The 12,098-nt window shown below is 37.9% G+C and overlaps 1 protein-coding gene across 2 annotated transcripts in view; it reads right to left on the bottom strand.

Moving 5' to 3' along the window:
• LOC120516911 (serine/threonine-protein phosphatase 4 regulatory subunit 3B) overlaps positions 1-8,752 on the bottom strand; it is a 164,351-nt gene extending 155,599 nt beyond the window's left edge. For both annotated transcript variants that reach the window (XM_039738923.1, XM_039738924.1), the window contains exons 1-2: positions 8,241-8,752; positions 7,525-7,580 (exon numbers count right to left, since the gene is read on the bottom strand). In XM_039738923.1, coding sequence (XP_039594857.1) covers positions 7,525-7,580; positions 8,241-8,382 — 198 coding nt within the window. In that variant the 5' untranslated portion in view covers positions 8,383-8,752. The remainder of the gene's footprint in view (positions 1-7,524; positions 7,581-8,240) is intronic.
• Positions 8,753-12,098: the final 3,346 nt, after the last annotated feature.

Here is a 12,098-nt window from a genome sequence, read left to right as displayed (position 1 = left end):
AAAAATGAAATTAAGGGGCCTGGGTCTTAAGATGTGCATCAACTAAAATTAAGGCAAAGAGTTAATTAGCAGCAAAATCTGGACACTAATTAAGAAAAGGGTTAGAATGAAAACCGGCAGCCACAGCAGCTCTCCAGGACTGGAGTTGGGAGACCTCTGCTCTAGAGTAACCCTCAAATTAATTTTTGATAATAAATCGAGAATTACAGTAAACACCACAGTTCTGCAAATAACTGAATTCTTCTTGTCAATTCCTATTGTAATGACCTATTTTATGATCAGAAAGATCAACATCAGACCGGTAAATAATTAATGAAATGTCATAAAATAGTTCTGGTAACGTTTCCTATGGTGCAAAGCCTAATGATGCTCATGTCAGAATTTTTTTCTTCAGTGTATCATCTAGACATTTGTAATTCCTGAGGTGCAATTATAAAATATGGATTACCATTTCAATTACGCAGTACTTGTTTCTTACTGTATCTATACTAATAAAAGGCAAAGCCCTGACTGACTGACTGACTGACTGACTGACTGACTGACTGACTGACTGACTGACAATTCTCCAATTTCCCGTGTAGTTAGAAGGCTGAAATTTGGCAGCTTACTTACAAAAGTTGGGCAGGTTTCATTTCGAAATTCTACGCGTAATGGTCATAACTAGAAGCTATTTTTCTCCATTTAATGTAATGGAGTTAAGCTCAAAAGTCGTGGGGGGCGGACTTTCGTGTGACATCATCACACCTCCCACGTAATCACGCAGTACGTAGAAAACCAGGAAGAGCTCCAAAAACCGCTGAAGAAAACATACATTATATAATTAAGAAGGCAGCGAAACAATTAGAAGGGAGCGAGTGACATATAAAACCATATTCAGCGGCTCACGTGAACTGACACAGTGCGCAGACAAAAAGCAACAGTTCCAAAGAGTGCTGAACAAAAACTGAATTATATTGCTACGCTCAAATAGGCAAACCACACGCCATGGCGCAATATAGCACCGGCTTCCGAGGTTCGATTCCCGAAAGGGGAAGCACCGAGTATGTACGCACGCTTCCCGATACATTTTAGCCTCGCATCCCCTTGGTTTGAGACTAGGGTTACCACTTTTAATACAAAAAAATAAGGGACGCATACTGCAGCGCGGGCCACATCCCTTGGGGGCCAAGACCACAGTGATCACAGGCCCAATATTGATTCAAAACGGGACGCGCAATTTCATTCTCAAATACGGGACGATTCCGTATTTTAAAGGACAGGTGGCAACCCTATTTGAGACGTATGAAAAAATATGCGCTTAACGCAGAAAGACAGATCACCAATTGAAACTTTATGAATAATGGATACTTTATTCGCGATCAATGATTGTTTTGGTAAAGCCATACTCCGTGTATTCATTAGATGAACGGTAAAAAAGTAAGAGCGAGGGGAGGATGACTTATTGAGGCACGCAGCAATAACCACAATAGCACGCGGGCTCGATGTACTGTAGTGCGCGTCAACTCCATCTGAATGGCGCGATCACATTTGAAAAAATATATCTTTTCAAGTTCTATTTAGTCCATATGTGTCAAACTCAAGGCCCGCAGGCCACATCCGGCCCAGCGTAATTATATCCGGCCCGCGAGATCATTTTATATATTATTGTTATTAATGGCCCGGAGATATGAAGCGCTGGTAATACAATAAACTACAGATCCCATAATGCAGCGCTTCAAATGCCTTGCCGAACACTTACCGCGTCAATCAAGTCTTGCTTATGATGCTGCAAGTTATTGCGAAGCTAGCCCACACGATGCTGAAGAGAAATGGTGATTCTGAACATAGAGCCTTTAAAAACCGATGGGAGGCTGAGTATATGTTTACTGACATTGCCGGTAAACCCGTGTGTCTCATTTGTGGAGCTAATGTGGCTGTAATTACAGAATTTAATCTAAGACGGCACTATGAGACAAAACATCAAGATAACCTGAAAGACCTGAATGCAATGCACAAGATACAGAAAGCAGAAGAGTTAAAGAAGAATCTGACACTTCAGCAGATGTTTTACCCGTGCAAAATCACAAAGTGATTTCAAGTGAAGCTACTTTTATGGGAGACACAAATGCACCAGTGCAACTTGCTCCACTTTCCCTGTTGCCAAGTAATGTCGAACCAAGTTGGCACTACGGTGTTCCCAAATACGCACTTTGCTGATAAACTGAGCGCACTGCACACTGAGTTCGCACAGCGCTTTGGTGACTTTGAAGAACAAAAAAAGAATTTTGAGTTGTTTCGCAACCCATTTGCTGTCGATGTGGAAACTGCACATGTGCAGATTCAGATGGAGGTGATTGAGCTGCAGTGTAGTGGCACACTGAAGGCAAAGTGCAATACTGCAGGGCCCGCACAGTTTATTCACTCCATTCCCGCACAAATGCTCCAGCTCCGTCTACATGCAACCTTGTGCATGTTTGGTACCACATATCTGTGTGAGAAGCTTTTCTCAGTCATGAAGACTAACAAAACAGCACACAGGAGTCGCCTCACTGATGAGCACCTGCAGTCCATCCTGAGAATCTCCACAACACAGAACCTCACACCAAACATTAACTTATAGCCAAAAAAAGATGCCAGGCTTCCAGCTCTGATAAAATGACATATGAGCAAAGACAACTGAATGATTTGATTTGTTATTGCTGAAAAGAACAAATTTTATTTATATTTCCAGGTTTTGTTATGCACCATGTTCATATTTGAATTTGTATAATTTTGACAGGGTATATTTTTATAGAGAGCAAAATCTTTTGGGATATTTAAAATTTAAGTTTATTTTTTATATAAAATTACATAAGAGTAAAGAAATTTGAATGTTTGTTCTTTTAACGTTTACTTTATTTCTAACTTGTATAATTTAGACAGGATATTTTTATGGAGAGCAAAATATTATAGTTATATAGTTATTTAAGGTTTGAGTTGATTTATTCCGGAATAATATTCTGTCAACTAAATAAAAAATCCTTCTATTTAAAATTTAAATAGAACTTGAACATATACGATAGTTGTGTGTGTGTGTGTGTGTGTATGTATATATGTAGATATGTATGTATGTATATATATATGTTTGTATATATGTGTGTGTATGTATATGTATGTATATATGTATGTATATATGTGTGTGTGTCTATGTATATGTCTATAGTTGTGTATGTGTATATATATATTATATATATGCCAGCAACACTCATGACAATGCAATTACATTGTCAATCATGTTACGTTATTATTAAAATGTTTCCTTCTTTTTACTTCTCCGCTGCCAAGCGCAGGTATTTTGCTAATGCTATATATATATATATGACAACAACACTCATATCAATGACAAAACAATTACGTTAACAATCAAGTTACATTATTTTTTTAATTTTTCCTTTTCTTTTTCATAACTTCTTTAACACACTACTTCTCCGCTGCGAAGCGCGGGTATTCTGCTAGTGACACATAAAAATAAGTAATAAACATAGTACAAGTCTTTAAAAAAGCCGCAAATATATCAAATGTTTATAATATGTTTATCAAGAAGACAAGACTAGGTTTATAAGCAAAAGATGCATTTTGCTGAAAAGCTAACATTTCTATTCTTTACTTAGCAGCAGTTCCAAATTCTTATTTTTCTTTTTCCAATTAAAAATGCAAGTTGCTGAACTTAAAACAATCTTGCTGTCCAAACTAAAATGGTGTCAGTTTTAATTTAAACAACAAAATAAAAAGGTATGAATTCATTAAAATAGCTTTTCTCGCCATTTGTTTAAAAGAACAGATGACTTCTTCAAATCAGTTTTTTCAGTTTATTACTCCACTTTCTTTTACATAAAGGGTAAGCTCTCTGATGAAACAAGCCTTGACTGCTCTTTGTTTACACTGCAGGAACTTTGCAAAAAAAAACTCAACTACCGGAATACTTCACATAAAGACAGCAACTAAATTGCAGCAAAGCTTAGAAAAGCAGAGGATGAAAAGATTGGATTTTGTGATTGGTCAATTTACCAATCAAGTCATTTTAAGTGAAAATTTACAGATTTAGACTGGTGGCCGATCGACCGAAGCATCCCTAACTGCTACCCAAAAATACAGATGAAATGTCCTATTTAATTCCACATTCCAAAATGAAATCATCAGAATTTACATTACTTAATCCAAATTTATGAAAACATAACCTCATTTAACTTTAACAATATCATCTTCTGCCTTCAGCACAGCAAGATACCAAGGAGTGCTGTTCTCACGATGGTATACATTATGAAAAACAAGAAGTACATGATACATTTTCTGTGTTTAACAAATCTTATATAATCTTGCCAAATTATAAAAGAGAAAACTATTTTTCACTGCCTGCTTCACAAAACCTGATCTCCTTTACCTTTCACATACAAGGCTGGCATGAATGAGGTTAATATGGCAAAATGGTTTCGGGGACAGGATTTTGAGCATATCATTTGTTAATGTGGATTTAATGATTTGTTCACCTCAGTGACAAGATCCTAATTACTGAGGATCCTGCTATAAGGCCTAAAATAAAATAAAAGTACCTTAAACCGTTTGCTATAAATCCGAATATGGCACACTGCCATTTCTGTGACATGCATGTACACATCAGGACGAGCAGTTCAAGGAATCGGCTCACTTATAATTTAAGAGTTGTATAACTGGTTGATAACTTAGATGTATTTACTTATCCAGTCAAGCATAACTACAGCTTCTCACATTTTGCTCGGATTTCACCTTAACGCCAACTTTAAAGTAACCCTCCATGCCCACTGTTTGTGCTTTTAGCTTTCTCATGCTTTTATTTCAATGGTATTATAGTCAGTGCATGATGAGTTAACTATTTAAAAAAAAAAGAAAAAGTTTATTAAGTGTATATATATATATATATATATAGTCATTGCAATCTATTTGAAAATGGTTTGAAAATTCTACTGCCACGCAACAAAACTTCTACATGATGCATTACCCAAATAAGACCATTAAAATGATTTTTCAAACATGCACTTACTAAGCTTTTATACATTTGTCAGGGAGTGATGTTGATATTAAACAGCCAAGACATTAAAAATAGACAATACAGTTAACAGTAAGAAAAAAAGTTAAGCTATCCAACAGAGGAAAAAAAAAAAAAAACTCTAGGCATCACAATTAAACAGACATTTGCCTTGTCTTAGTCATAAAATAAAATGCACAGATTCTAGACTCATAACAGAAAAAGCTACGTAACAAGCTGATTAATAGTTGGAATGCGTCAACTACTGTTTTATTTTCTTCTTAAATATAATCTTATTACTACAATTAATAAGCTAAGGATATCCTATGTCTTCTTTCTCCTGCACGTCCTCTTTTTGGGACCTAAAAAACATGCATTTGGTTAGGATTTACAAAAAAAAGCCTAAAATGTGAGAGATTTGACGATGACTTCACATTGACATCTGGTTTCTATACTTAACGTGCGTTGTATGTTGTTTTTCCTCTGCTTTAATTCTTCTCTGTAGGTCCCTCCTTCTCACAAGGTGCACTTTGCACAATTGTTCAATTACTCTCTTTACGTACACATTGCTAAAACTTGCTGTAGAGGGGCACTTAGCATCAATCCATTTACTGAGACCACTGAATTTTACACTTCCTAGTAGGGCAACTATTAGAAGTTTTGAACTTGCGTAACCTATAACCTAGTAATGTGCGTACTGTATGGCAGACATTGATAGGAAATTTTGGAGGAATTTGCATGAATGGCAGTTTGGTTCAGAGGACCGCTATAAGGACAGGAAAGAACTGCATTACAATTAAACACCAACTGTTAAGTACAAAAAGCCTGAAGTAGTTTAAGCTGCCCTAATTTGGGGTGTTCAACAGAAATGTAATGGTTTACTTCAAGCCCATAAGAATAATTGTATCAGATATTTGAAATATTAAAAAAAAGAGTAGTTCAGTTTAAATATTTGAAATCTACATGTTCTCTATTGTAACATAATTTGTCTTTTTTAAAAAAAAGGTCCATAGAGGGCTAGTAAAAGGTTAAAAACAACATCATATTCATAATCAATGACCTTGAAATTGTCTAAAACACTCAACCTACTTATGTTTGAAATGTCATTTTAACATTCTAGGCTCTTGGAGGACAAAGATGACCGGTAAAGAATAAAATATCAAAAATAACCATATTTGTGATCAGCAACCTTGAAATAACAAAACAATCCACATTCCCATTTTCCCCAATTCCTGGTTTTCAAAGTCTTGTGTAATTTTGACGCCTCGTATGCCATCAGGGGTTCAACCACTGGGGTTGGATAATCTGGCATGCACAACTTCAACAACTGCCCTATTCTTTTTCTGAAGACCCCTAGTGGTTTACTTTTTATTATAAAGGCATAATTCGCAACATGAAATAGATCCTAAATTAGACAGAACAATTGTTTATCCGGGTCTACATGGCAAAAAATAGTAACTCCACATCTTGCATAACTAGACATCAAGACAAGTCTAACTGCATATCATATGTGGGGGCTTTCTTTTACTGGCGAGTCAGAAGGAGCCAGGGCAAAAATGACTTCAAAGCATTCCCAAGTAATATTTATGAACTAAAGTATTGAAAAGTCAAGTGAAATAACAGCTTTTATTGGCTAATTTAAAAGTTTACAATATGCAAGCTTTCAAGGCAACTCAGGCACCTTCTTCAGGCAAGATGTAATCAAAATGAATTAAAGTGCAAGTATTCAGACAAGTTAAATAGAAATACCCATGTTTCAGTCCTGGGTGAAATGCTGGTATATATGTGTCCTTGCACAAAGTGCATAAATGTATATTCACTCTACAAAGCGTAACAGAGAGCTTGATGGCTCTTTTGTGATACTAAGTAAAAGAGGATTCTGTAACTGCAGCTGATGAGGTTTTTTTATATTTCATGAGAGTAGGAAAAGCTGAAATGGGTTTAGGTATTGGAGTAAGTGGAAAACATTTGTTTCTTTAGGTTTCAAAGTGCTTTATTAAATCTGTCCATTTTTTGCAAACAAATAAGGTCTTCTACGTGAATGTAACTTCATTTATCTCTTGGATGCTGATAATTTTGAAATGGTAAAAATTAAATAAAAAATAAAGTAAATCACGGCTTTAATGTTATTTAAAGTGTTACCATTAAGTATGGGAGACAGCAAGCATTCAAGTAATTTAAAAGCTTAGTAAGAAGTTGAACTTGACATTAGTTTTTTTTTGTTTTGTTTTTTTTAATTAAAGGTTCATCTAAAAGGCATGTGTTGAATGCTTTTTTGAAAACCAAACACCCTATAACAATGCCATCTTCTGACGTTAATAAACTGTGAACATTAACTAGTTGGTACAGATAAAAAAAAATAAGACGGTCACAACACAATAATGGCACAATAGGGTACAAAGATAATGCCTTGTGATTATTTACCCTAGATCAGATAAAATGGGGCCCCATTTCCCAACACTATTTAAAAATGTTTGGTTTTCTTCAAACTAAGCACGCCTTACCTGTTGTTTCTGATATGCCGTGTTGGGGCTTATCTTTGACTCCAGAAGAACTGAACCTGGAACAAAACAAGAGATTGGGGTTTAATAACTGGCCTCTCTTTTATTATTTCAACTGCCCCGTGTTAAGAAAAAAGTAAATTTCAGCAAAACATCAAACGAACGTTAATAACGTAATTCGTGGACCTTTCGAACACACCTGGCCTCCACCAAAGCAAACATCCAATCTGAGTGTCAAGAAGCAACAGGCTTGGGCCATATACTATATTTATAACTTGAAAACCGATGCTACAATTTAAACGGGGCTGTTCGAACGTCATGACATGTCTTTAACGGTTAAGGTTGCCTTTCTCAATATATTAAATGACATTCTTTTGCTTTCAAACAAGGTGAATATGAGCATTTTTAGTGTCAAATAAAAAATAAGCTAAATGTAGACACAAAACAATCCAACGTTTTCATTTTGATTACAACAGTTATACACTTGTTAACGAAAACATGTAGGTCTCACAATCTAACAAAAAAAGTTTTAAGCTGTTTGGTTACTAGTCATTTACAGGACTGCAGTGTGCTACAAACTTCCCACTCTGTTTTTCTTGAAACCAAGTGTTCACTTCACGCTCGATATTCGTCCAGGCACGGCGATTGCCTCAAAACATTAATTATGCGAGTTCTCTGACGCTTCCACCACTTTTACTTGAAGAAAATAAACAATTTACCATCTGACTCGGCTCTGACCAACAGGGACATTCCCTTCAGGCGATCTACATAGGTAGAGGAGACGTGACCGGTTCCCCTGTCGTCCCATTGTCGGTCTTCGTTCAGCGTGTAGACTTTAACACGCCGCCGCGTATCTGACATGGTTCGGGCCTCCGTTCAGTCCAGGAATATCGCCAACTCCTTGTGGAAAGGTTTATTTCGTAAACCAGCACCCGAAACGCTCACTTTCAAGCCGCATGTTCCAAACAACTATTCGGTCCGCTGCACTGCTTGCCACAGTAAATAAAGAAAAGTTTAAACAGAAACCCCGCCTTTCGCCAAATGAATGTGAAATTAGCTCCACTTCTGAAAGGATAACAAAATGCCCAAATTAAAAAAACAGAAAAAATAGCCGCTGTTTACAGATGTCTATTACAACAAAAACAACATCCCTTCGAAATCATAATTCCTAGTTCCACCAACGGTCCGCCATCTTGTAACCCGATCTGAGTCCTTTTCTTTTTCTACGTCAATCAAATCCGCTGCCGCCGTGGGGTTTCCTCGCAGGGGCTACGATATTGGGGAAGGACAAAAAGAACCAAAGTCCAGTGCGAGCGCAGTATGAGCGTTTCCCCAGGAGCGGGTCGGTGACGTCATTCTCCAGAGAATAGCTGATACTCCAATAACTGTAGAATCACTTTTGGTTCATTGACAGTGGGCTCAATCGCTTCGTGTGTATGGTTTGATTCTAAATCGAACAGAAGCCTTTGGTCTTCAGCAAGCCTTAAATCAATACTATGTTGGGACATCTTACGGCACGAAGCGACCCTGGTCATATCACCAGTCCGTCACACAAAAGTACAGTATAATTGAAAAACAAAAATTAAACGTTTGTAAAAAGAAAGTAATATTGAAATGATCGAGCTGTATATATATGTATATTGATATATACCTGTATATATTTGGATATATACAGTACATACTGTATATTGTAGCGACCAAGGAGGGTGAGACACAAAGCAAGTGCTGGAAACGTGGTGCTCCAAAGATGCTGAGTTTATTAAACAAGATCTGAACAGAACAGCAATAAAACTTCCCTAGCCTGCTGTTCAGGGTCGCTAGGCAGACCTATAAAATAGTAAAATGTCACTGTGTTTTGTCTTTACTCGTTTTTCTCGTACACTGTTGACTTTTTAGACTTTCTTTCTCTCTCCTAATCCATACACACATGTCCCCACATCTGCTGGAACACCCGACACTCAAAGTTGCACCCCTGATCAGAATGAAGTTAATTTGGAATGCCAAAACGGCTAAAGAAACCATCAATAAGTGCCTGGGCAACAGTCACATCCTCTTGATAAGGAAGGGCATAAGCTTCTGGCCATTTTTTAAAGTAGTCCATTGCTACAAGAAAACATACTGGTTTCCCTTCTCTGACCTAGGAAATGGGCCTAACACATCAACACCTACCCATTCCATGGGAGCTCCCACCTGATACTGCTGTAGGAGCGCATGGGACTTATCCACCCACAAGCCCTTCACTTCCAGGGATTCTCTGGCCACCTCTGCCCAATTGGGTTAACACTGGGTCTCTAACCACCCAGTGGTTACAACAATCAATTGTAGGGCTGGATCTTCTTTCTGTCAGCCCTCTCAATTTATAACAATGTCTATCAAATTTAAGGCTCGACACCCCGGACCTGTCTCACCTGCTCTTTCAGCGTCCTGGGCTTCCTGGCGATCACAATGACCACAACCCTCTGCTGCACATTGCTTCCAGGACAGAGAATCTGCATTGCTGTGATGCTGTGCAGCTCGATGTTCTACACAGAAATTGCATGCTTGACGCTGCTCGATTCATTGGGCATCCTGTCCCTCGGGTTCTTGGAATGTCAGTAGCCATTTTAAAGCAGCATGATCCCTGTGGATGACAAATGGAAACTCACATAGTAGTTGTTTAAAATGCTGAATTGCAGAAACTATAGCCAGGAGTCAATCCCCGACTATAACAGGCCACCATCCGTTCACCATCAGGATGTGTCTGGGGAAAGTACTGCCCCTAAGCCCACATTACTTGCATCAGTGTCCAAGAGGAAGGGCAACTTCAGGTCAAGAGGAGCTAAACAGGAACCTGGCAGAGGGCTTGTTTAAGGCCACTAAATGCCTCCTTACATTCCACTGTCCAGTGATAGGGCACATCCGTGTACAAGAGATTATGCAGAGGTGCTGCAATTGTGGTGAATCCTGGGATAAACCTGCGATAATATGAGGCCAAGCCTAGGAATTCTTTAACTTGATGTTGGTCATTTGGTTCTGGCCACTGCTTCACAGCATGTACTTTTTCCTCCTCAGTGGCTATACCTTTATGGCTGATCTCATGACCCAAAAATAAAATTTTCTTTCACATCAGGTGGCATTTCTGTGGGTGAAGCTTTAGTCTTGAACTCCGTATCCTCCGTAGAACATCCTCTAGGGCTTTAAGTGCATCATCATTTGGTTTGAATTCTACCTGGCAGGGAGAAAATTCTTTGTTAGTTGTGGTAATCACAACTCAAAGACACATGATATACTATATGGTGTTCCACAAGGCTCTATCCTGGGTCCGCTGCTCTTCTCAATCTATATGCTTCCGTTAGGTCAGATTATCTCAGGTTACAACGTGAGCTACCACAGCTATGCTGATGATACACAGCTGTACTTATCAATAGCACCTGATGAAACCAACTCTCTCGATTCACTAACACAATGTCTTACTGGTATTTCTGAATGGATGAATAGTCATTTTCTCAAGCTAAATAAAGAGAAAACTGAAATTTTAGTGATTGGCAATAATGGATTCAATGAGGTTATCAGAAATAAACTTGATGCATTAGGAATAAAAGTTAAGACGGAAGTAAAAAACTTAGGGGTAACTGTTGACTGTAACCTGAAATTTTAAAACGCATATTCATCAGACCACTAGGACAGCATTTTTTCACTTACAGTAAGAAACATAGCAAAAGTTAGACCTCTTATATCATTGAAAGATGCTGAGAAATTAATTCACGCTTTTGTTTTCAGTCGCCTAGATTACTGTAACGCACTCCTCTCAGGACTACCCAAAAAAGACAAAAATCATTTGTAACGAGTGCAGAATGCAGCTGCTAGAATCCTAACTAGGAAAAGAAAATCCAAACACATTTCTACAGTTTTGATGTCACTACACTTGTTACCTGTGTCTTTCAGAATTGACTTTAAAATTCTGCTTATGGTTTATAAAGCCTTAAATAATCTCGCTCCATCTTATATATCGGAATGTCTGACACCCTATATTCCAAATCGTAATCTTAGATCCTCAAATGAGTATCTCCTTACAATTCTAAAAGCTAAACTTAAAAGAAGTGGTGAGGCGGCCTTCTGCTGTTATGCACCTAAAATCTGGAATAGCCTGCCAATAGGAATTCGCCAGGCTAATATAGTAGAGCACTTTAAAACACTGCTGAAAACAAATTGCTTTAACATGGCCTTCTCATAACTTCACTTTAACTTAATCCTGATACTCTGTATGTTCAATTCATTATAATAACTATTCATGGTGGCTCTAAAATCCGTACTGACCCCTACCGTCTCTTCTGGTTTTTTTTCCGGTTTCTTTGTGGTGGCAGCCTGTGCCACCACCACCTACTCAAAGCATCATGATGCTCCAACATTGATGGACTAAAAGCCAAAAGTCTAAGTGACCATCATAATCAAGTCCTTCTGTGAGAACCTTAAATACAAAGAGGACTGTTTCATTTATGTTAGGTAGAATGCCCAGAGGGGACTGGGCTGTCTCATGGTCTGGAATCCCTGCAGAGTTTTTTTTTTTTGTTTTTTCTGTCCACCCTGGCCATCGGACC

Source organism: Polypterus senegalus, chromosome 16 (assembly GCF_016835505.1).
Source record: "Polypterus senegalus isolate Bchr_013 chromosome 16, ASM1683550v1, whole genome shotgun sequence".
Taxonomy (NCBI): Eukaryota; Metazoa; Chordata; class Cladistia; order Polypteriformes; family Polypteridae; genus Polypterus; species Polypterus senegalus.
The sequence above is the reverse complement of the archived record's forward strand: the minus strand, read 5'-3'. Positions and strand labels throughout refer to the sequence as shown.